At 54.6% G+C, this 25,819-nt stretch overlaps 1 protein-coding gene across 1 annotated transcript in view; it reads right to left on the bottom strand.

Moving 5' to 3' along the window:
- Positions 1–25,819, bottom strand: part of Kdm4b (lysine demethylase 4B) — a 64,925-nt gene that overhangs the window by 22,039 nt on the left and 17,067 nt on the right. Inside the window, exons 6-8 of the mRNA XM_051139930.1 lie at positions 12,747–12,796; positions 9,144–9,247; positions 5,619–5,756 (exon numbers count right to left, since the gene is read on the bottom strand). Of these exons, the coding sequence (XP_050995887.1) occupies positions 5,619–5,756; positions 9,144–9,247; positions 12,747–12,796 (292 nt within the window). The remainder of the gene's footprint in view (positions 1–5,618; positions 5,757–9,143; positions 9,248–12,746; positions 12,797–25,819) is intronic.

The following is a 25,819-nucleotide window of genomic DNA, read 5'->3' as shown; positions in this document are numbered from 1 at the left end:
AGACAACATGACCATACAAGGTCCCTGACTACAGCAATCCTGTCCATGCTGAGGTGTCCAAAATGGCCTCCAAACTCAGAGCCCCTCTCAAAGCAAGCAACACAGCCAAGTGGTCAGTCACCACCACTTTTCCTGGGCCCCCAGCTCATCTGGAGGTGGGGGCCCCACAGTGTGAACAGATGAACTCCTGTCATGGGGTCCAGCAGCCAGAGTAGGGGCACACCACAGGCTGTAGGAGGGGTACTGCCCACTGCTGACCTGATGAAGACTGAGCCACAGTTGTATGCTCTGGATGCCTGCCTCAGGCCTGGTCTGTCAGTCCTTAAAGGTGGGCCTTGCTAAACCATGGTGCCATGCCAACTGGCTGTGGCTACACGCACCTTCTCAATGCCACCATAACCTCCCAGTCAGAAATAATATAGCCGAGGATGACCTTGAACGTGAGGCAATAGTTTTGCCTCGGCCTACTAAGGTGACAGGTGTGCACCTATCAGAGGAAGGTGAGCATGGTGACTGAGGAGACACTTCTGCAGAGCCATCTGTTTGATGGCCAGACGCTCCAGCCCACTAAGGGTTAAAGCACAGAGCTCTGCCTGCGGCTTGGCCCATTTCTGCTGTGATTACCAGCACTGCAACAACATCTAGTTCATTAGAAAGCCACAGGGACCTGTGCACAGGACGATTAGGCGCCAGCCCACAGTGCTGCCTGACGGGGCGACTTGTCCTGGGTGGTACGGGACACCAGGGCACAGTGAGCAAGGTGCTGGCAGCACTAGCCTGCCTTCTCTCCCTATGCTGCTCTTTGCTCTGCTTTGTGCAAACCTCAGTGTGACCATCATAAGCCAAAAACCTGGCACTGCCACGTTGGGGGCCTCCCAGGGCAGCCCAGAACATCCCAACATCACTTGACATGGGAACCCCTGGAGCCCCACCTGGCTCATGGGGAAGTTGAGGCACAAGTGGCAATGCCCTGGCTACATAATGTGGGGGTGTCCAGGGTCTGTGTCCATGATGCACTCATTCTTCACTGAACGTACTGGGGAGTCAGTGGTAGGGGTCATGGGTCAACACGTACCTCCCCAGCCAGGGCCCTCAAACAACACTTGGGAACACTATTGTCATCAGGGATGTGGGAGGTTCTGACAAGGGGTGCATGGCTAGGATACTGCACAGAGAACTCCAAAACCATGCACAGTGCTGAAGAGCCCATGCCAGGGAACCTTGCTGGAGCCTTCCTTTCCCAACCACAGGCCAGCTGTGCCACAAGGTGGAGTCAGCCTTACACAGGACCCTCTGTGCTCCCAACAGCCTTCAGGGAGCATGAGGTACGGCCAATGGATGCACGGCAGAGTAAGGCTCTGACAGGGAGCAAGGGAGAAACACATTTCATAACAGCTAGCCTTGTGCACACAGCTCTGTCACGGGACAAACCAGGGGTCAGTCAAGTAGGGTGGCCAGGTGGTACTGGTAGCCCAGACCCAGCAATTGCAGCTGCAGGCCCAGCTTCATGCCTCCCAGTCTACAGCTAACTGCGGCACGGAAAGCGCTGCCACTGACAGCGGGGACCATGGCTGTCCGTCCTCACCTGGTCATTAATCTCAGTGCTTCTTACCCAATGCCTGCTGCTGCCAGCCCACCACAAGGGTGTGATGACACAGCACCAAGCAAGGGGGCCAACTCCAGACTTTTACCCTCAACTCCACAGGAGGCCTCCCAGCTCCAGTGCCTACCCCCTGAGGCGTGCCAAGCATTCCTGGGAAGACTGGCGTAGGGCCACAGGGACTGCAAAGGGGACAGAAACCACTAAATTTGCAGCCAGGGCCAAACTCTCAATCACATCCTCAGCCTCATCACAGCTCAGCCTGGCCGGCTTGGGGAAAGACCGTTTAAAGAAGAGCTCCCTCCCCTGCAGTGTGCGGATGTGGCATTTGCAAGGGCGGATGCAGCAGCTAGTGAAGAGCAAGGCTGTGCAGGCAGCTCCCCCTTGCTGGAGAACCCCTTTGATCTACTTAGTGACCTAGCTGTGGAGAAGGTACTCCAGCTTGCAAACGCTGACAACCCAAGCAGGCAGGCAGACAGGGTGTGCCTCAGGCCTGCCCATGTCACCCCTGGGGAACTCAGAGTCGGGAGGGCTGACCTGGAGTGGTCCTAGAGAGGCTCATTCCACATTCATATAGAGGTCTATTGAACAGGCTAGGAACCTAGAGGGCACGCAGGACATGGCACCTGCTGTGCACCACTGTCAAAGTCGCTTGGGCTCTCTGCTCCTGTTTGTCAGGCCAGGGTGAGCGTTCCATGGAGGGTGCTGGTTTCATGGAGCAGGGAACAGGCCAGGCCTGCTGGCCCAGCTCACTGCCTGTCTCTTACGAAGGAAGAGGCAAGGGATGTTCAGAGTGCTGGCCAGTGCTGAGCCAATTCAGTTCACTCAAGGCCCTTGTACATGAGAGAGGTAAAGTGACATGGCTGGGCGGCTGAACTTTCTAGATGCTCAGCTTTTTTCATTTTTGCTTCCGAGACAAGATAATTCACCATAGCTCAGGTTGTGACCAACCTCATGGCAATCCTCCTGCCTTAGCTTCTTAGGCGCTAGGATTCTGTGTGTGCACTGGGCACAGCTCAGACACCTCTCTGTTAAGGGTGAATGCCTGGAGCCTCAGGGGCCCAAGCCCCAAACGGGCCTTTGTTTTGTCTCTGGGGCTTTGTTTTGTTTTGAGGTAAGCCTCTCATGCAGCTCAGGTTGGCCTCAGACTCACTATGTAACAGAAGATGGCCTTCAGCTCCTTTCTCTGGTGTTGGGGACGGAACCAGGACCTCATGTGCACTTATGGTTGCCTTTTTTGTGTGTGTGTTTGTTTTCTTTTTTGGTTTTTTGAGACAAGGTTTCTCTGTGTAGCCTTGGCTGTCCTAGACCAGGCTGGCCTCGAACTCACAGCAATCCTCCTGCCTCCGCCTTCCAAGTGCTGGGATTAGAGGCGTGCACCATCACCCCAGCTTCATTTGGTTGACTTTAACCCTCACTTCAAAACCAAACCAACAAAACTGCTAGCTACAACTGGTGCCCCACATGGTGCCACATGTGGAAGAGACTCTGGAAGGCACCCACATGACCAAGGCCATTCCCGACTACCCTGCTGTGACCACAAAAGACAAAGTCAAAGGAATCAAGAGGGTGGCGGAGCTAGCACTAGCTTTTCTGCTGTCCCCATCTCTCCACACAGCCAGTTTACATAAGGACACACATGGACACACACCCCTCCCATGCAGAAGCGGGAGCTGATGTTCATGGCCTATGACTTGCCCTGTAAGTCAGACTATTGAGGTCACCTCTCCATGCCAGTAAAGGTGGAAAAAACCCCATGGGAGAACTATTTTGATGGCTGCGTAATATTCCCTTACTATTACCAGGTAGGCCTTGGCCATCCCTGTCTGTCAGACCATACTACATCTGTCCCAAGAAAGCAGTTGCCAAGGTCAAAGGTCGGAGCAGATGTGGTTCATGAGGCAGCCTTCTGCAAAGGGTCCATGAGTTGCTGCAGTTGGCCTGAGAACTCTGGGGTCTCTGCCCCGGGTGACCTAGATGCCCCAATACCAGTCCTCTCCCTTGAGCTGAGCCTCCCACAAAGTCTGCACTCACATCTGCACAATTTAGAAAATTCCCTGTCTCCTGCAGCATCTTGTCCCCATAGAGATCCTGGTGGCCCCAGTATGTGCTGGTTCCTGGCCCAGAGGCCAGTCTGTAGCTGCAGCGAGTTTGAGTACTGCCTCCCACTGCCAGGGCCGGAGGCCTGCTGGCCCTGCTCACTGCCCGGGCCCTTATGAAGGAAGAGGCATGGGATGCTCACAGTGCTGGCAGTGCTCAGGCCTTCACTTGCACAGCCAGCAAGCACCTTTCTGGGAGACTCAGCGGGTACTAGGCTGCAGAGAGGACCTGGCTTGGCACTGCATGGACGGGGTGAATGACTCCATGCTAGTGGCTCTTCTGTTCCTTAGGGATACACAGGTGTCACTCCAGTGCCTACCATGGCCATGTATTCCTCTACACCCCTTCAGCCATTAAAAATGAAAAGTGGTACCTGCTCTGCCACTGAGCAGGAGAGGGAGAGAGGTGGTTTGCCTGCAGCTTCCTACTGCCACTATACTGGCACTGTGCACCTGAGAGAGCAGGTGAGGACCCAGGAGAATGGGTTTAAGCCAATAAGGACACAGCCTGAGCATGCAGGCAGAGGCCAGTATGGGACTGGGACCACCACGTGGGAACAGCTGGCTGAGGAGAGACAGGGGAGATGGGCACTAACCCTGCCCAGATGCCCTGGGGCTCAGACCCCATCCTGCCCTTGCATGGCATGTCACCCCTCACAGCTTCTTTGCCCACACTGGCTAGGGAGCACAGTCTTGGTCCCCAGTTTCTACCATGAGGCCCCACCCTCAGCTGGCCTCATATTCCCCCCTCACTGGTGGATACTGCCTCACTAAGGCCAGCCTGGCAGCTGGGCAGATGTGGGAGGGTGTTGTACTTGCCACTCTGCCCTGTCCCTGCCTGGTCTGTGGTGCCTCGGGCCACTTGTTCCCTAATTTCACGCTATACTGACTGACAATGTGAGCATGGCGCCATTGCGGATGGCACTCCCCAAATGTTACTTGTTTGTGAACACATGGCTGAGCCTGAAATTGCTTTTACTATCTGGGCAGTTCCTGTCATGGCTGCGGCTGAGACAGCCCTGTGAGCACAGGCCCTGCCATTACAACTCAATCTGCCACAGGTGCAGGTTATCTTAACTGCCATCCCAACAGCCCTAGCCATGAAAAGTGTCGGCCATCACCAGACACAGGTCCCAACCCTGGGTTATGCTGCCTCCCTACCTCACTCCAGACTTAGTGTTTCATGAAGACTGAAAACAGGCCCCAATAACCCCAGAGCAGATAACCAGGTCCATATTGCATCCTTAGCGAACACCTGGCCAGAACTCAGGCCCTGGCTTCGTGTTCAGCCACAAAAGGAGACGACTGCCCCCAAGGAAGCAGGGTGAGGGCAGCAAGTAAGCAAGCAGGGGAGGAGCAGAAACGGCCTGGTGGGCAAAGCAGTGATCTGAATCCCTAACCTGAGAACTTGCACAAAGGTGGATGTGCCAGTGCATGCCCATGAGATGAGAGGCCGATGGGGCACTGAGGAAGCCATGGCCAGGAGACCCTGCCTCACACAGGAAGACTACAGACGTGGAATATAGGTGTACACAGGCGCCCATGAACATGCACATGAAATGTAGCAACAGATAAAAAGCTAAATGGTGACCCAGTCCTGGGCATAGGGGCACCCTGCGCCCTGCCGTCCCACCACTAGGGAAGGCAAAGCAGAACCAGGCTAGCCCATGAGTGATATCTCAAAAAACAAAACAAACTGATAATAACTTGGCTCAACAGTAAAGGCCAGTTCACCAGAGCAACACTGCCCAGGGGAGATGGTCCCAGCAGAGCACTAAGACATTAAAAAAAACAAAGATGGGATTCCTTGAAAACAGAACCCACAAACACTTGCCTCCACAAGCAGCACCAGCATTTGGGGTGCACCCAGGTGTAGGACTGTTCCCACCCACTGTACCCGAGGTGACCGCCACACCTACCTGCGTGGCCACTTTGCCGTAGTCGATCCAGCGTAGTGTGGCAAAGTTAGTGGACTCAGCGCAGTTGAAGCCGTGGTTGAAGCCCGCATGGTAACCGTAAGGGAACGTGATCATGAATTCCCCGGCTTCTTGCGTAATCTACAGAGGAGAGTGAGTGAGCAACTCATGGGGGGTAGGCGGATGGATACAGGCTTGAAGATGGCCCATGGCTGCTCAAGCTCTTTCATGACCCACTGGGTTTAGTAGGGGCACAGAGCTCAGGAACCTGTGGGATCCTGACAGGCTCAACAGGAATGTGGGTGAGGCCTGGTGTGATGGCTTGGCACTCTTCAGTGCCGTTTGGCATTTGCTGGCAAGCCTAACAATACGGGTTCAATCCCTAGGTCTCCCAGGGCAGAAGGAGGGAATGCATACCTGACTTCTGTGGGCTATCCTCTGACCTCAGCACGCATGCTACAGCACTCACACCCATACAGACACACAAACAGTTTCTTAAAAAGAGAGCTGGGCATGCTAGTGCATTCCTTTTATCCCAGCACTCAGAGGCAGGTGGACTTTTCTGAGTTCTAGCCTAGTCTGGTCTACACAGTGAGACCCTGTCTCAAAAACCAAGCAAACAAGGAGCAAAGCTGGCATGGTGGAAAATGCAGTCATGCCAGCCCTTGGTGGCTGAGGTACATGGAAAGACATGGCTCTAGCACTAACCACCAAAGGTCACAGAGTGAGAAGCATGCCCCTACTCTGCACCATGACCAGCATGGCCTGGCCGTACCACCCAGGCCAAGAAGACAATGGTCATCCACCCGCAGTGTAGCACTGGGCCATGGGCTGCTACAGCCACACCTGCTGAGGCCAGGGTGGCGCACACGCAGTGTCATCTTGTGGAGAGGTGCCCGCCTTGGATAACACCACTGTCACATAGATGACTTCCATGAGGCAGGTACAGATGCAGCCCTTTGTGCTGAGAACAGCACTGGCAGGTCCAAGGATGCTCTGGAACAGCTGCTGACCTGTATGGCCCTCAGCCCCAAAACAGAGGCAGACCAGAAGGACAGGAGGACACGTGCTCCTGAGGGGAGACTGAGGCTCCAAGAGAAGGGGCCTCTCTCTGAGGCTGCTGGGTCCTCACTGTCTACTGAGCAGCAGGAAGGCTTGAAGAGCGCAAGTGGGATTCTGAGCTTGGCAGGTACCAACAAAGGTTCCAGAGCTCTGGGGAGGACCTGCCCCTCAGCCTGGCTCATTTTGCGACGCTGGTCACTCTTGGCTTCTCAAAGCTTGTGCTCTGGTGCTGGCGTCATCTTGTGCACACAGGAGATTTCACTGGCCCAGGGCTTCTGAGCCTCCACAGATGGCCCGGCTGGATGGCAGCACCCCATGTGCCTGCCACAGTGGCTCCCTGTGATGCGAACCATACTGAGAAGGTGTCCAGTGTCTTCTCGTTCTGAGCGTTCTAAATCACAATAATCATTACTGGGATATGTGTCCCCACAGGCTACCTCACCCATGTAAGTGGGTTCCTTCTGGTAATGCTGGGAAGTAGAGAGTGGACACCAGCCACTTGTCAAAAATCCATCAAAACCAACATGGTCTGGAGCACAGCCAGTCCTGGAGAATGCACTAATATTTTTCTTTTCAAATAATTAATTGCACCAATCAAGGGAAGTCGGTGGCATGGCATCATCTTTTAAAATTCCTACCCAAGTGACAGCTGCTCACGGCGGAATGAAAGGTGGTGAAGTATGGCACACGTGTGCCCCTGGTCCTGACAGTCACAGCACCTCCAGGGGGGTCTCAGCCACCTCACCTTGAGCTCTAAGTGGACAAAGGAAAGAAAGGCCCAGAGCCTTAGCAAACGTCTCTTTAGACAGCGGTGGTGACCCTGGTTCACCACTGGTCCAGCATTCATGGTACAACACACGGTAGGTGGGAGCTATCACACTTGGCCTTCTGGGGTGCAGCACACCACACATGCTAAGGCTGGCAATGAGAACACAGGCATGGGCAGACAACAGACATGAGAAAGTCTTGCTCAGGGTGGCAACAGAACCACGCTCCTGTCACAGTCACTGTGTCCTGGATGCCGCTAAGCCCCTGCCTTCCCCCTCACTGCTATCAACAGAGCCCGGGGATAAATCAGGAGGCGTCAGATGATGGATGGTTGTGCGGCAGAGCCACAGTGGCCGGGGCCGGCGCCAGTCAGGGAGAAAGCGGGAGACGCTTCAGCAGGACAGATGAGGAAGTCGATGGCAGATTACAGAAATACACACTCTTAATTATTAACGAGCCGGTTATTGATCAGCTTTCCCTTCTAAAAGTAAATACCATTACAGACTCACGAGTGCAGTGTGCAGCTGCTCATCTGAAGGGTGACAGGAATTCCGATGAGGGGACCCGTGCCTCACTTGCAAGACGACACTCATCTCTCGCTTGATGCTCTGTCCTTAGGCCCCATCCCAAGGCAAGGGAACTGACTTCTGATGCCAGACAAGGGCCTTCACCCACAAGCCTTTGGGGCAGGCCAGGCCCAGGCCAGCCAACACAGCAGTATAGAGTCTGGAGGCAAGCCAGCTGCCGTGGGGCTGGATACACTCCACAGCGCTGTCGAGACATTGCCCCGGAGGAAAGGACCAGGAAGGCACTGTCCACAGGGGTCCCTGTGCATGAAGCACCAGCTAGAAAATATTCTCCACAAGCCAGTTACAACGCAGACACTTCTCGCTTCCACAAGTGATGCTGCTGCCATCTGGCAATAGGATCTGTGCTTCTCAGAGACATAGCCGGGAGCAGCCTCCGGGCGGCACCAGCAGGAAGAACACAGCCGGATGCTGCGGCTGCCTTGATTGAAATGTCAGAAGCAATTTCCAACATGCTGACGCCCCATGTGAGCACGGAGTGAGGGGTCTCATCACACAACTCGCTCCTGGGCTGACAAATTGCTCTTCAAAAAGACCTTCAGAAACAGCTGTCCTGAGGCCCCTCTCCCTCCCTGGTCCCCAGGGCACACAGGCTTGCACTCCTCTGCCGACGCACGCCCAGTTGGGTTAGCCTTTCCTGCTGGGATGTGCCCCCACATTGCATGGAGAATCCTAAGGGCCTGGGTCTACAAACTTAAAGTGCTTGTCAGTTCAGGAGTAAAAAGCCAATTGCCAGCTTCCCCCACGCGCCAGCAGCTGCCACAGGGCTGGCTCTTCCTGCTCAGACCTTCCCCGTCACAGCCATTACAGCAGCATGCAGGATGGGCTCAGGCTCCAAGCTCAGGAGGGCTAAGCCACTCACTGCTAAGCAGGACACCCTCACTCAGGGGCCAGCCACCCTGCTGACTATAAGCAGCTAACATCAGGTGTGGCCTGGGAAGTGAGAGACCTGCACTCGGGCAAAGGGCTCTGTGTGGTTTAGAGGCAGCAAAGACTCTGCCAAATTCACACTTGCCCTGTCCCCTCCCCGATCTCCTCTGCAGAAGAACCAGGTCACCTGCCAAGACCAGCTGGTCACCTGCACAGAATCCAGTCAGGGGCCTGTACATACCCGGCTGAAGGGAATGCCATACTTCTTCAAGATGATGGGCGAGATGAGCGTCATCTTGTGCCTCAGGAAAGCATCGCAGCCCTGCGAGCTCCCCGGGAAGAAGCCTGGGGCGGAGGAGAGCGGTATCAGAGTGGGCGTCAGTGTGGGGCCCCGGGGCTGATGGCCTCGTCCTGAGGAGCAGGCACTGACCTGGAACCTCAGGCAGGTCTCAGGCCAGGGCCGCAGCCCTAGCCTCAGTGAGGTGGATTATAGTATGTTACTGCCAAGCAGCGTGGGAGACAAAAGCAGCTGTTACTCCAGTGACTGGCAACTGCCCAACACACACCTCTGCTGCAAGCTCTTCAGCAAAGTCCACTCTATTCACCAGGACAGTCACTGTGGTGACCTGAGCACATAGGCTCTGGGAGCCAGCATTTCAGCACCATACGGATGGGCAGAGAGCTGGCAGCAGTTAGCACCTCCCTGAAGGACATGGTTGAGACAGCACAGGTGTAGCAGCTGTGCGCAGCCTCCAAGTCCCAGCACCTCAGCAGTCCAAAGAGGAGAAAATGAGGCCCCAGGACACAGCTGACCTTAGGACAGGGTGCAGCCTATGTTCCTACCAGGCAGATGCTCTGTTTACCTCAGGACAGGGACAGCTGCCTCAAGGCTCAGCCATGTCCTGGAATCCCAGGCTCCTTGAGGACCACAGTTCCCACGATTGTCCTTCAGAAGCCCAGGGCAGGCTGGGGCTCAGCCATAGCGCCTCAGAAGCAGCAGGCACACAGAGAGTAACTGAGGCAGGGCACACGCAGTTCCTAGACTAGCTGCTCACCACACAGCACTGTCCCATGGATCCTGTGGAACCTGCACACCATCACCCACCACAGTGAGGGTCACAGAAGTCTGCTGTGGGCAAAGCAGGTTACAGCAAAACTGACCCACAGCCTCAGTCTAAGGGCCCTTCCATAATCCCACACAACTGTCCAGCCTCCAGGCCAGCATGTCTACTTCAAAAGCACATGTTCATATGTGTGCACACGCAGACATGTGCATGGGGCACATGGAGAGCAGGGCTTGGAGGCCCTGGCTGCTGGCAGGAGGCTCAGCTGAAAGAGCAGGCTCCAAAGGGGATGAAGGCCGAGTCCTCAACTTTCCCTCCTTGGTGCTAAAAGCGCCTTGGTTAAAATTATGACTGCTGCTGCCAGAGGTACATTCCCCCCTTTTAATGCACGGCTTAAGTGGCTCTCATTAGGGCCCTAATAAAGGCTCGCATCTGAAGTGATTAGCGCCCCCACATTAGTGCTCTCCCGCGGGTGCTTCTCCCCATAAGTCCATTTACGGCTCAGCTATTCATTCTCTGTGCTAACCGTGAGCCCTCTCCACCCGGCTCTGCCGTGGGTGGCATCAGTGGCGCATGCCCAAAGAAAGTCTCAGGGCTGCCAAGACCAGAGCTACAGGGGAGCTTCATGTGGCCTCCTGCGGGGCACTGCTGTGTCATGCACCCTGCCTCCCTCCCTGCTCTATCCCCGCCCTCCCCTGAACAGACTGCTCAGTCCTTCCTCTGGTTCCAGGGGGCTTCTTCACCCTGGCGGGAACTGTGTGGACAGGGTGGGTTGTTCTTTACTCTTTCTTGGAGGCAGGGTCTCACTATGTGGTCCTGGCTAGCCTGGAACTCACTGTGTAGACCAGGAGGACCTTAAACGCAGAGATCCACCCACCTCTGCCCCAAGTGCTGGGATTAAAAGCATGTACCACCACGGCCTGCAGGCCAGACGTTTGAAGCAGCCACTTTGGAGACTCAGAACTCAAACCCTGCAGCTGGCTCTCCCTCCTCTAGCTTCTGCACACACCTTCTAAGAAGACCACCTGCCACCTATGTCCCCTGCTACTCCTGAGAATGGAGATGTGGCTACTGGAGGGCACTGAGCCTGACCATGCCTTTCCTGTCACTCAGAGGCCAGCCTCACTGTCTCCAGAGGCCAGAGTAAGACTCACCTGAGCCTGGCTCACTGAACTGTCCGCCTCATGTACAGAGAGGAGACACTGTTAGTAGGGGCCAGATAGCTAAGAGAATTTCCTGTGTTTTATAAATGATACCAGCTCACTCAGGGTACCCACAAGGTATCCACAGTCTAACCCCCCAGGACCTGTGGTGTCATTTCAAGGGCAGAAGAGAGTCTGCAGATGGCTCACTAAGCTGCGGGGCATCCCGGATCACCCTGGGCTCAGTGTCCTCATGGGCCCTCCTCAGAGGGAGACAGGAAGGGAGAGGCAGAAACAGACTAGGAAAAGGGGACGGAGGGCAGAGAGATACAGAGCCTCTGATGCTGCCATGGTGGGGTTGCAGGACTCCCAGGATGCCCTACCATGCCTGTGGCCTTAGGATCTGAGTTGTGGAGGCATCATCTAGGCTGTTTACAGCTACTGAGGTTGCGGGTAGGCACAGTGGGACTGGGATGCTGGTTTAGCAGCCAGCACTGCCTTAGCAGCCAGGCTCAAGTGCATATTGTAAACACGCAGTGGGAGATGTCTAGGGTGATGTCTGCAGCAGCAGGTTTCCAGTAGCTGGGCCCTGCAGGACCTGGCTTAGCTTTCCTGAGGAGTTATACAGCTGAGGAGAAATTGATAGGAAAGGCCAGAGCTGCTGTAGACCCAACTGACCCAAGGCCCTCAGAAGCTGTGTGGCTAGTCAGTCCCTCTTGGTCCTGACAGCCCTAAACTGACCCTCCTGGCTACCAGGAGATGGGACGTGTGTCAGGGCTGCTCTAGGGATGAAAGAGGACAGACAGCCCTTTCAGGTAGTCAGGACTCAAGATGCTCTCAATGTGTGCGTCTCTAAGCTCCCACATTCAAACTTACACCTGACAAAGGAACAGGTGAACTGGGCATGGTGGCACAGGTCTGTCGCCCCAGCACTTGGAGGCTGAGGCAGGAGGTCAAGGCCAGCCTGGGTTGCAAAATGAGTTTCAAACTGGCCTGGAAAACTTAGCTAAACCCTGTCTCAAAGAGCCAACAAAAGAAAAGCCAAATGGCTTGGAATGCTCAGCAGCAGGGAGCCTGCCTAGCACGCATGAGGCCCTCGGTCCCATCCCAAGCAGAGTGTGTGAGAGAAAGGGACAGCTGGGTATGGTGACACACACTGTTCAGACATCCTAGACCCAGGCAGGAGGATGGTGGGCTCCCCACCAGCTTAGGGTACAAGTGAAACCCAGTACTGAAGCAAAGCATAGCCTATGGTGACCAGGGCTGCTGACAGGGCTTGCTGTACCCCTATCTGAGGATGAGTGTCACTGATGGAAGACTGAGCTGCACTCCTACTGAGCTCAGAGAGCCAGGCTATGCACGGCATGCTGTCACTCAGCCCACTATACCTGCCCAGTGCCTATAGCTGGGACCTCTCTGCTACCTGAGCCTGGCTGCTTGGTTCCTTTCTGACAGCCAGCACCCAAAGCTCTGCCATCACCGCAAGGAGAGGGCCCAGAGGGATGGGTAAAAAGTGGTCATGTTGCATCAGGGGAGTGACCAGGAGACAAGCACTGTAAGATTCACCTGCATAGGCCACCTGCCCATCTCATCTTTGTCCCTGTCCCACCTGGGCTGAGCAGGGGCTCAGATACCTACCTATGGCCAGGCGCTCCAGGCGCTTGCCGTGCTCCGGTGGAATGGCGTACCTATGAGAGAAGGGGGCACATCAGAGCTAAGGCCCTCTGGCCAACACAGTCCACACCCACAGACAACAGACAGGGCTGTCACCACCAAACCCTAAGGCAGTGAACATGGTGCCTGTCACACTGGGACAGCTCCTGGAGTGGAACAGGAAGGGGGAGGGGGTAGCTCAGCACCCTGCAGGGCCCAGAGGCAAAGAAAAAAGAAAAAAAAAAAAAAAAGATGTAGGCCAGAACAGCCTAGAACTGAGGAATTTTTCAGTCAAATATAAAGGTGTTGGGAGTCATCAGACCTACAGAGGACATGATAAGGAACTTCCAGGTGCCTCTAGGACTTCTGTCCAAGAAAACCTGGGCACCCTCAGCTCCAGGGTTACTCCAGAGTTTCCGTGTCTGCACAAGCTGAGGTTAGCTTCCTTCCACAGTCTCTTTTCATTCAGGCAGCGATGCTGAGTTCCTCACAGCTCAAAGCACCGAGATGGAGGCCAGGGGCCCCCAGAATAGGGGTGGGGGCAGAGCAGGCAGGCTTCTGGGAAGACACCCGAGGCCTGAAAGGAACCAATTCCCAGCTCTGGCCACAATGATGAATGGCGGCATCCCCAGTCCACAGCGCCTTCCACTTAATTAGTGCCTGTAATTGGGAGTTGTAAAGATAAGATTAATTGAATCTGGTGGCTGCTGGAAGTTTAATACATTGGAACACGCCTGGTGTTATCGGGAAGTGCAGCCTGCAGGCCGCTGGCCAGGGGTGCAAAAGGGTGGCCCTGGGGAGATGAGCCTGTGGACACGTGGCAGGGAGCACCGGGCTGAGAACCTCTGTGTTTTGCTGCAGCCACATGAGGCCAGAGACTGTGCTCACCCACCACCCAGCCGAAGTCCATGGCCAATGAGGACCTTGATTTCCAGGCTGAGGAAACCAGGGTGAGGGCCCAGCACTGAGCCTGGAGGAGGCTGCAGAAGCCAAGGTGACTAACCCCATCTTGAAGGACAGCTCTGGGTAGCCATAGCCAAGTGCAGAGCCAACCTTCCCATGGATTCTGTAGGGCTCCCGGAGCAGAGCCTACACCCATGAGAACTAAGCCTTCGTTGCAGGCCTGCCCCATGCTTAGACATCACTGACATGCAGCCTCAGCTTAGTAAAGGGCAGCCCAGGCTGGGACCTGTGCAACAGTACTGCAGAGGATCACGAGCCACCTCTCCACCCGGGACTCCATCTCCAAGCTTCAGCCAAGGCAGGTGTCTCACCATGAGGTCAACCTCCCTCCAGCACCAACTTGCCACACCATGGTGACTGTGCCCAGACAGCACCCACACTGGTCCTGGGCAGTGGCTACTGTTGCAGACTGCTCCAGGCTCTCTTGTGTGTCAACTCTGATTACTGTTTGCACACCTCCTCCCTCCCACCTATACCAATGTACGTATACACACACACACACACACACACACACACACACAACTCGTGTGCTCAGTAGGCCCCATGTGCCTTGCCCCTGCTCCTCTAGGACTGTCCTTGTCCCCAGAAATAACTGAAAGATCTATACCTGCCTAGACCAAGCCAACCTACCCGTCCCAAGACATCCTGGGGTGCTTCAGGATGGCAAAGAAGCTTCTGGCTGGCTGGGCTCTGTGTGGACACCGGGCTGCCCTGGCTGTGTACAGGGCCCAGGAGGACCCTTCAGGGGCTATGAAAAGCCTTCAAGATGGGCGCCGAGCAGGCAACTCAAGGCCCGGGGGTTCTAAGGTTTAGCCAGCTCCTCCAATTATGCATAGACCAGAGACCACATGTCAGGTGGAATACAGACTTCTGAATAGTCCCACCATCCCCTGGGACTCCCCTTCATGTTCTAAAGCCTCTGCTATCCACAAAGTACTTCCCGGAGATCTACAGCAGAGACAGCACTGTCCTCTGTCTCCAGCATGCTTCATGGATTTGGTCTCCCTGGCAACCATACCGAGGACTCTGCACTGGCCAGGGGGAGACAGCAGCTCTACACCTTCATGGGAGGCCTGGTGCTGAGGGACCCTCTGGGAGACAAACCCAGATATAGAGGAGGGGACCAGAGGCTTCTGGGAAAGGGTGAACTACTCCAGACGCAGCCCTGAGAGAAGTGTGCTAGTCACGGCTACTCTCCCACACTTTAGTGGTTCATGAAGCCATGGGAAACAAGCACTGACTAAGGGTGAGTTTAGATAGAAGGTTCTAGAAGGAAGCAATAGACGGGGTCTCCAGGAAGGACAAGATAGCTGATCTGGCTCCCCCAAACAAAGCTGAGCCCACAAACCTGTGCCAGGGACAAGAAGAGTGACTCATCCCTGTGTGCAACTACCACAGTCAGGACTCTAATGGCTACATCGCCGAATCCAGACCACACAGCTGACTGACCCTGGAGAATGACTGAGCGAGCCATGTGGGGAGAGTGGGAGACCCACAGGGGAAAGTTGGTATGGGGCAAACTGGGGACATAGGAGCACCAAGTGCTTCAACATGAGGCTGAGGATGTAAACTCTGTGCTGAGTTTACAGTGTTGAGCAGCCTAGGACCATCTGGGGAACATGGCCCCAACGGTACAGTACAGGTTTCAAGTAGGAGGAAGGAGTTTCAAGGCCTCGGGTGCCATGGGTCTTCAGCCCTGTGGGCGGCAGAGCCAGCTGAACCCTGGTGCAATAGGATGAAGAGGCCTCTGTGGACACACCGGTCTCTCTTCCTGCCCTCCCGCCTGCCTCCTGCCCATGGAGGAGGCCGCTATTAATAGTGCAATTTCCGCGGTGTTCTGTTTATACCCCGGAAGGGCTGATGGATGTGAATAATTACCAGACTATAAAAGCCAGCGTATGTGCTGCTCTCTATCGCTCTAAATCATCAAACAAATAAAGCAAGAAACAGCGTTTCTGAATATAATTTTCCTCTCTAATGGCTCAGAATTATTATCAAGAACAATGAAAATAAATAAGCAAAAGCCTCGCCAGTTAAAAACTAAATGACTGTGTCAGGAAGGGGCACACAGGCTTGGTGGGAGTAGGCCACACGGAAGCCTGTCAAGCAGGTGACAGTGAGGCACAGGCTGTGTATCCAAGCTGCCCTAACGTGCTCAAAGCCTTCAACCTTGGCAGCCTCTGTCTGGCTCCCACAGGCCAGGTGTCTTCCCAGACCTTCACCCATCTGAGCCTCAAGCTCCAAGGCCCCGCTGGAGACCATCGTTCTCAGTCCCCCGTGTGGCTTGGAGCTGGGAACTGGAGACCATCTTCCGCCTGAGCTCATGGCTATGATGACACTGAGGTCAAGTGCCAAGCAGCTGGTGCTGCAGGAGCCCTGAAAAGCACCCACTGCTGAGGACGAGGAAGATGATCCCATAACGCCTGTGCAGTGCCAGGCAGGAGAGGGCAATTTGCACAGACCTAAAGAGGGGACAGGGCCCTCACCTCATCTTGCCAGAGGCCAAGACCAGTGCCACGTGAAAGTCCCTGGCAAGAAAACACACACACACACACACACACACACACCCACACACACACACACACACACACACACACACACACACCAGGGGGCAGGATGTTATTGTAGATTTGACTGCAGTGGCTCTCCAGGGCCCTAAGAGCCACTTTGTCATGGCCACCCTCAGACACAAAGGCCGCTGGGCTCAGAACAGCAGGGCAACTCCTGTGCTGGGATCCACACAGCCCAGCACAATGGCCTTCCTTCCCCATGAGCTTGTAGCTACCCAGGCCCTGGTGGAAGCAGTCCAGGATTGGGCCATGAGGCTCAAAGGCCAAGACAGTGGAGACATATCTGATGACCATAAGATGACACATCAAGTCCTTACGTGGCTCCTATACACAGTACCCTAGGATGGGTGTGATGTTTCCCCTTAGGAAGGCTGTTTAAATAGCTGGGCTCTGAGGATGAGGTTAGTGCATCAGCCGCTGCAGACAGCACCTCAAATGGCCTGGGCCCATCACAGAAGCAGGTGCCAGGTCATGGGCCTCCCTCTGGAAAAGGTCCTGGCCCTGGACATTTTCCTGGGAGTCCTGGGGTGCTGATCAAGATTTCTTAGTGGAAGAGAAAGGAAGGGCAAACAGAAAACCATATTGCCCACATGTGCATGTAAAGTGACAGGCCAGCCCCCACAGTAAGGAATCAGACCAGAGAACTGACCCCCAGAGCTGCCTAGAAAACTGCTCCGGACAGAAAACCCACACAAAACACCCATCCAGTCAGGTGAGGCGGCAAATGCTAAACCTATCCCTCCAGAGGCAGAGGCAGGCGGACCTCTGTGAGATGGAGGCCAGCCTGGGTTACACAGTAAGTTCCAGGCTATATAGAGACCATATCTCAAAACCAAACAAAACACCAAACCACTCCACATAAAAGCCTTTGGACAGGGCTGCAGAGATGGCCCAGCGGTTAAGAGCACTAACTGCTCTTCCAGAGGTCCTGAGTTCAATTCCCAACAACTACATGGTGCCTCACAACATCTGATGTGCAGTATATACATAATAAATAAACAACAACAAAAAAGAAACAAATACTTTTTTAAAAAAGCCTTCGGACAGGAAGGATCATATCCCCAAGTGTTCCTGTAACAGTAAAAGGATGACACTGAAAAGGTTATCAATGGGAGCAAAGTGAGCAACCCATTACAGCTCCTCACTGGAGACGCTAGCCAATGAAACACACCAGGAATGAGACAGGAACCTGAGAGATGACCAGAAAACAGGCTGAGAGCTATCCAGCGCTCTGCAGAACTGAGCCACGGCACAGCGCATGCAGACCCCCAACACTAGAAGGGGCTCAGAGAGCACAGCACTGCTGGAGAACGCCCAGATCTGCAGCTAGGACCTCAGAAGTAAGCCAATGCTTCGTGGAGTCTAAGGGTCACCTGTCCTCTGTGTCCCCAACAACAGAAATGTAGACAAGAGTGTTAGACACACACCCTCCCCCAAGGTCCTTAAGGCCTGTGGTCACACACTGGCAAAAGCAGAAAAGGGTGACTCCAACAGCCCAAGAGACCTTAGACAGTGAGCACAAGGGATATCCTGGTGTGACCCAACAGGAGGTCAGGGCAGCTGAGTTACAAAAAGGAAGAACCCTACAGGTCAGAGTAAAGCCTAGACAGATAGGTGTTCAAGAAGCCCTTGAGCCGGGCGTGGTGGCGTGCACCTTTAATCCCCGCACTAGAGAGGCAGAGGCAGGTGGATCATGTGAGTTCAAGGCCAGCCTGGTCTACAAAGTGAGTCCAGGACAGCCAGGGCTACACAGAGAAACCCTGTCTCAAAAAACTAAAAAAAAAAAAAAAAAAAAGAAGAAGCCCTTGAACTCAGGAATCTGGGTGTAGGCAGACTGTCGAACAGGCTGTCAAAATCCACACTGCTCACCAAATGGAGAGGAGGCCTTGAAGGACCTGACACACATGGGAAAGGCACCTGGGGGCTGGAGGCAGTTCCATGAGGGAACAGGCTTCTGTGAACCCCAGTTTGACCATTACTGCAAAAAGGGGGTTATTTCACCTGATCTAAAAGGAGCAGCCTCAAGGAGGAACCACCTGGCCTGGCAGACACTGAGTGAGGCCAGCCCATTCCCACCAGGGAATCCCATCTCTTATCGCCCGCCTGCACAGGTGGGACAGACACAGCCAGAGAAGATAGCAGCAGCCGGAAAGGGGGAGGCTGCTCCCAGGGAGGAGACGATTGAGCCGCTGGCTTTATCGCTAATGGATCGTTTTCTGGGACAATAGGCGGTAGAATTTGGTGTCACACACCAGCAGTGTCAATGGCTTCTAGTAATGACATTTTTATTGAAACACACAGGGGATCAAGAGAGCTGGCTCAAAGAACACAGAGACCTAGAGATGGGACCAACCACCCACAGGGAAGCTGGTGGCGTGGGGAAACAGTGTCTGAAAGCCTGGGGAGGAGGTTGGGCTTTGGCACATTTTTGTCCCACCTCAGCTAAGGCAGTGGATGCATGCTCAACAGAGGTGCAGGGCTCATCTCACCCACGAATTTTTAGTACAGGACAAAGACCAAAACCTACACAATCACCTGTGGGCCCGTGTTGGATGACACCTACTCTGATACATATTCACAGGCGACAGTCAGAGAAGTGGGTCCTGGTATGGCGCAGAGCTAGCAAGGGGCCTGGCACTGCAGACACAGCACCATTTGGGACTTGGAGCTGTGTGCATGCAGAGGCTTCCAATTCCCCTGTCCCATGGCTCAAACAGCCAGGAGTCGCACACACAGTCATCAGCCTAAACTACACAGACCCATGCAGTAAGCCTGCATTAGCAGTGTCCTACACCAGGGACAGGACTCAGCCCAAATACTGAAGACAAAAGATAAAGGATCGGTCCTCTGGGAGTCAGGACTGCTCAGGACGAAGAGAGCACGGGTGGAGACAGGAGGGACACTCCTGGGACATGTAGGACACATACTGTGGCTGACATGGCAGGCAGCATAGGCACCAGGCCTGTGGTCACCTAGGTCTCTCTGGGGTGAATCCAGTGCAGACCCAAGCTGGGGCTACTGTTAGTGGCCCATCAAAGGAACTCTCCTCCCTACGCATGCAACACAATGTCTGGAGGCACTGTTGACACCACAGTCAGCCCTGGTGTCCTACTTTCTTTTTAGCAACAGGGCTCTGTAGATGCACAGCCCCACTGAACATGCACATGATGCCTCTGGAGGGGCCTTGCAACACACCTAGCCAGCTTCAGCTAGACTGGGGGCATTCCTAGCACAGAGACTCTGTGGTCTCCTGCACGTGAGCCATGTGGCATGTCATAGTGCCAACCCTAAAGACTCTGAAACAATACAGGGCCATCTGCTGCCGCCAGACCTGGCCAGAGAGGCTGGGACAAGCCAGTGGGTTCCAGAACCCCCACCCTCAAACACACACACACACACACACACTGGAACCTTCCTGGAAGCATTCTGTACTGTAAGGACTCCTCATTCCTGATCCAACCCAATCTTCCAGCAGAGGCCCCGTTTCCCTGCCTATACTCTTGGGGGAATCCAAGGCCTAGAGTTCATACTCTGAGCTCTTCCATATGGTAAGAAACACAGAGTAGGTGCAGACAGCTCTGCAGTGACCTGACTGCCTCAAGCCAGCTGGGCCAGGCAAGTGAGTGTGCTGACATTCACCCCTGACAACTCTGCAGGGACCCAGGTGGAGGGCAAGCTGGCGCAGGGTTAGGGCTGTGAGCTTGCCCTTAGGCAGTGTGGGCAACCCATCCCCCATTACCAGCCTGGAGCTAATGCTGAGTCAACAGGTGCTGCCCCTAGTGGGGAGATGGGAAACTGGCAGGGACAAAAGCCCTTCCAAGCTCTGAGGAGCAAGGACAGTGTTTTCTGAGAGGCTCACAAGCCATGTGAGATCCCTCAGCCTACAGCAGGTGTGAATGTGGCAGGTCCTGTGCAGTAGGCTCTGCAGGAGCATCCCAGTGGCCATTAGCAGACACCAATACAGCCCTGAAAAGGTGAGTTCCCAGGAGGAAGGTGTGACAGAGCCAGCTCTTACACACAGGTAGAGACAAGATTGGCCTGTTTATACAAAGTTCAAAAAATGGCCCTTGCCAGGCCATGCAGCCCAGGGGCAGATGTGTGGGGATGGCTTAGCTAGGTGTGATGGCACACACCTTTATGCCCAGCACTCTGGGAGGCAGAGACAGGTAGATCGTTGTGAGTTTGAAGCCAACTTGGTCTACAAAGCAAGTCCAGGACAGTCAAGGCTACACAGAAAGAAACCCTGTCTTTAAAAACCAAGAAGGAAGGTTGGGGTGGGCAGCTTAAGTCTTCAAAGCCAGGACAGCGGCACGGTGTACAGAGGGGCAAAGGGAAGAATACAGGCTGCTGCAGAGCGCTCTAGTCCACACATGGGAGACTGTACATGCACACACACCTAGGCCCCGAGACAATGTGTCCTCTGTCCCACAGGAAGAGAAGAGTAGGTTCCATAGCATGTCTGGACCCTGCAAAATTAGTAAGTGACTCAGGGCTAGAGAGATGGCCCAGTAGTTAAGAGCGCTGGCTGCTCTTCCAGACAACCGAGGTTCAATTGCTAGCACCCATACAGCAGCTCACTCCAGTTCCAGGGGATCCAACATCCTCATACAAACATACATGCAGATATAATAAAAACACACAGGTCATTTGAAAAAAACTGAGTGACTCTGGGGTGAGCCTGGCCAGGGATAGCCCCTCCAAGGTCAAAGCTGTAGAGAGCAAGGGCGTTCCCACACAGTCTGAAGGCAGCGTCTTGCCATAGGCCACCTGGAGAGCCTGAAGGACCCACAGACTCCCAACTCCGAGCCATGGAGCCGCAGGCAAATGCTCCATCTGTGATTCCTCTCCAGGAAGAAGGGAAGGACCCAGGAGCCCTGAGAAGAGAGGCGCACACGTCAGCACAGCACTGGACCCAGCGGCCAGCCTGGCACAGGGCTACCCTACTGCTTCCTCTCTTGCCTTCTCTGATAATTAAAACATTTCATTGTACAGAGTTCATTTCACCTCAGAGTTCAGTGTGGGGGACAGTAAAGAATGCCCTGTCGGGAGAAGACACTCGGCAGACAACCGGAGCCACACAGCTAACATCAGCAGGGCTAGCCTATAATGGCGGTGACCACAGGACACTACAGCCCACATCAACAAGGCCATCAAACAGAAGGGAGTTGGAAGTCAGAGGACGGGCCGGCCAAGAGGAGCTGAGGACATTGACAACTCTGGATGGAGTTCAGGAGCCAAGAGGACAGTGCAGGAGGACACTGAGGAATCTACAGAGGCCATGGTCCGCGCCAGCCAGGATCCACAGCAGCCAGGCTCTGGGAGGCAGGAGTCACTCACGAGGAGCTACAGTGCCAACTATTCTCAAAAGATCCACCTGCACCATTAGGCAAAGGAGGCAGGGATGGGAAGAGGGAGGACGAGCATGAGGGCATGGAGGAGGGGCCAGAGAGGGGGAGGAGGGAGAGGAACCCCAACCAAAAAAGTGGGCCATATAGAAACCAAAGAGACAAATCCATAGGTCACCCCCCGCCTAGCTCACCAGCTGGCCCAAGAGCCCAGCTCAGTTCCAATTCCCCAAATGGAGGCAAGGGTGTCCCCACAACCAACTGTCTTAGGCAAAAAATACAGACAGCTTCCTGCTCAGCACTGCTTACTGAGCTCTGCATCCCAGAAGGAAACTCTACGTGACAACAGAAAGGCAGGGACAGAGTCTGTTGAGGCCCTGAGTGAACCCCAATATGCACATAGTCTCCTGGCTGCTCTGACCCTCAGGTCCTGGGGACACAGCTGCAAGACAGGGCCTGCCATAGCCGCCTTTGGCAGGGCCCGGCTGTGGAAAGGACACAGAGCAGGACGGCTCATCGAGCTAATGGGCACAGCCTGTGACTCAGAGCTGCACCCTGCCGTGTGCACCAGATTCCCTGAAATGGCCTGTCATCATCAGAGCCGTGGTGGCTAATGACACAGGGCTAATCTTGCTGTGCCAGGGGCCCCAATGCCCCAGTTCAAACTCAGGCGTGCCACCAGCCTCAGTTAACTCTCGGGCTCCAGCCGTGGCTGAGATATATAGCGCAATCTCAATAAGCAGACAGCCAAGCCATGGCATTTGGGGTGACAGAGCGGCTGTGGCCAGAGCAAGGCCAAGGGCCCAATAAGGAGGCTGCAGGGGCACCAGGCCAGGGATAACACAGCTGTCCCTTGCTAGCTTCAGTGTGTCTCGACCAAGTGGTTATGCTGGCTGGAGTGCCAGCCTCGCAGGGCAGAGCTTTGATGCCAGCTGGAGAGCACCCCTAGCTGGCTCTCGGTCACCATGCCATTTTTTGGGGTCCCCTGGTTTCTAGTAGTCCTGAGGGGGGAGAACACACAGTAGCCCATGGACTGACTTTTCGCCTCACATGCTTACAGTGTCTGAGACAGGACAGGGCATGGACCAGGTTGTATCCTTGGGACAGAGAGGTCAAGGTCGCCATCAAGATGTGGACTGGATGGAGAAAGATCCCTTCCTGCCACATCCATACTTGGTGCACCAGCAACACAGCCACAGAGCCTGCTGGTAGGTTCTACCAGCACAGGGCAGCTACTGGGACAACTGTCATCCTTCTGCAAAGAGCTCTGCCCCTAGGACAGCTGGGGACAAGCACCAAGACCAGGTGCTTTAGAGAAGACCGAGTGGCAGAGCAGGTACTAGGGAGGAGCCCCCACCCCCATGACTGGCGGTGTCCCCACACCAAGAGGCCATTATGGTCACTGGCTTCAGGTCAAAGCTGGGGATAGCAGCAGCCCAGAGCCTTCCACAAGGAATCAGTCCAATTTAGACATGGTAAGGTACCTGCTCTCTCCAAAGTGCTGCAGGCCATGGCTGGCAAGTGGAGAGCATCCACATCACAGGTATCTGTCATACAGTGGAGACAGAACAGGGGAGGGCTCAGTGATGAGAGGCAGATGAGAAACAAGCATTGCAAGCTGAGCTGTCTCCTACTGGCTTGATCATCAGAGCGACCTGGTGGCCCAGCTGACAGCTGAAAGGAGCCATTCTGGCAGCTGTGTGGGGAGTTAAGCCTAGAGTGAGGCACAGGGGCCACCTTTGCTCCCTAGGATAGAGGCTGCAAGGTACTCAGAAGCCAGTAATGTACCAGCTAGCACGGAGCCAAGCCAGGGCAGCTCTCCAACAGGTCCAACTGTCCTCTGGGGCCTTAGAAGGTGATGCAGATGACTTTGGCTAGGCCAAAGGTTTGACTAACCAGTAGCCATAGGAGATTACGCAGGGAAGAGGGGAGGTACAACCGGGAGACCTGTAAGTACAGGCCTCCTCACTTCCCCACAAAGCTCTGCTGCACAGTGTGCCCACTCCTCCAGAGACCGCAGTGCAGGTCTTCAAAGTCTTTTGGCCCTGGATCACACCAGCCAAAGCAACAACAGATACACAGAAACTCCAGAAAATACTGAGACCTGCAGATATCCTCATGCACCCAAACCCAGCATGGTGCTGAACCAAAACACAATACACAGGCTGCACCGGAGGCTCTGACAGGGGAATGTTCTAAGATTAAAGCATTCTGTTTTGCAGGGAGGCTCTTTAAACAGGAAAGTAAGCTACTCAAAACAGCTCAGGAAGTCCCTGAAATCAACCAGTTTCTTGAGGTCCCTCCCTGCCAGAGTGAGTAATAAAAGCTGAGCTCACAAAGCCAATCTGCCTGGAAGAGGCTCAGACTGAGGCATCTGAAAGGATGCTCTCCTACCTGCAGGCTGTGCACTGAGCTCCAGGTCCCCAACTTTCTGAGCTGTCACTCATGCTTTCCTCACCAAGACCAAGGCCAGGCTCCACCAGAGCTTTCTTTCTCTGAAGTGACCATTGTCACTGGCCCTGATGGCCTCCCCCAGCCACAGGCAGGATGCAAGGAGGGGGGAATGGCTGGACCTTCACTCACTGTGCGAGAAAGGAGAGTGATAAAAAAGGAGCCCAATGCTATGAGTCATTTCTGCTCCTGTCTGTGACCCCTCACTCACTTGCCTGTCAGGAGCCCAGTAAGTCTCAGGGAACTATGCGGGGCTGCAGTGGTGTCCACACTAGGATATGTCGTAGGCTCTCCACCTGGGCAGAGTGGATGTGTTTCTCTTCAGGAAAGTCTTGTCACACAACAGAGGGAGACAGAAGGGCTTAGCTTAACACACCCCAGCTAGGCGTGATGGCGCACGCCTTTAATCCCAGCACTCAGGAGGCAGAGGCAGAAAGATCTTTGTGAGTTCAAAGCCAGCATCGTCTACAAAGTGAGTCCAGGACACAGAGAAATCCTGTTTCAAAACAAAACAAAACAGAGCATCCAGCGAGCAGCACCCAAATGTCCAAAAGGGAAAATGAGACAATTTCAATGGCACACCAGGGACCAGGGACCTGAGTGGCGCCGACTCCTCTCAAGTCCCTAGTAGAGGCACAACCGGGATCCTATCTTTCTGGGGCCCACAGCCTGGTGGGGAGAACTCAAGTCAAGCACACACTGAATCTGTGTGTTCTCAAGGACATGCAGGTCCCATACTGTCAGTTAGCTTCAGCTATCAGTTTGACAAACCTAGAGACCCTAGAAAAAGCCTACTGGCCTGTAGGGCCGTGTTTTGATTATGACTGACACAAGAGGTCCTAGCTCACTGGGGTGTGGCAGGGGCCTAGGCCAGGGGTCCTGGGTGCTATAAGAAAGCAGGCTGGGTAAGCCCTAAGGAGCAGCCAGTAAGCATCACCCCTCAGAAGTCTCTGCTTCAGCTGCTGCCCTGACTCCCCTCCATGATGAAGTGCCACTGGGATGGATAAACCAAGTGAGCCTTCGGGTGGCGGCCTTTACCACAGCAACAGAAAGCATAGTAACACCCTCCCTGCTGTGGGAGGGGCAAAAAAGTGGATGTTCATAGTAGGAGGCCCCTGTTCATGGGTGCCAGGGCTTCCCTCACCAAGACCAGGGCTGGGCGCTGCCAAAGCTTTCTTTCTCCAAACAAGGGGCCATTGTGTTCACCACTAGCCCTAACGGTCACCCCCAGCCACAGGCAGGATAAAGGAAGTGGGATGGCTGGACCTACACCCAGTATGCAAGAAGGGAGGGCGGTAAAGGAGGGCAAACCAAGCAACCAGTGGCACACTGTGTGGGTCCTTGCCACAGACAGCTCTCTGTGTGGCCCCATGTCTCACCAGCTGCAGGGCCATGAGGCCATGTACAGCCTGGCACCCTCAGACAACATGGCTCTTACTTCCCCTGTGAGGTGGTCCCCCCAGGCCCACAGCTGGCTCCTAGCCCATCTCTATGGCTTCACTGGCCATTCTGATAGTCCCTGGCAGCTCTGAGTAGTAGTCATCTCCTGAGTGCCCCAGAGAAGCTGTGGTGCTGCTGGGCCTCATTCCCACTCAGCCTCAAGCAGGGGCTGGCCTAGTCTGTTTGTTTGTTTGTTTGTTTCTGTTTGGTTGAGTTGTAGTCTCACCATGCAATCCCTGCTGGCCTGCAGTCTTTATTATTCTTTACTCACATTTTCTGAGTGAGAAAG

The sequence above is a fragment of the Acomys russatus genome, chromosome 31, assembly GCF_903995435.1.
Source record: "Acomys russatus chromosome 31, mAcoRus1.1, whole genome shotgun sequence".
NCBI classification, from domain to species: Eukaryota; Metazoa; Chordata; class Mammalia; order Rodentia; family Muridae; genus Acomys; species Acomys russatus.
This window is presented reverse-complemented; position numbering and strand designations above follow the sequence as displayed.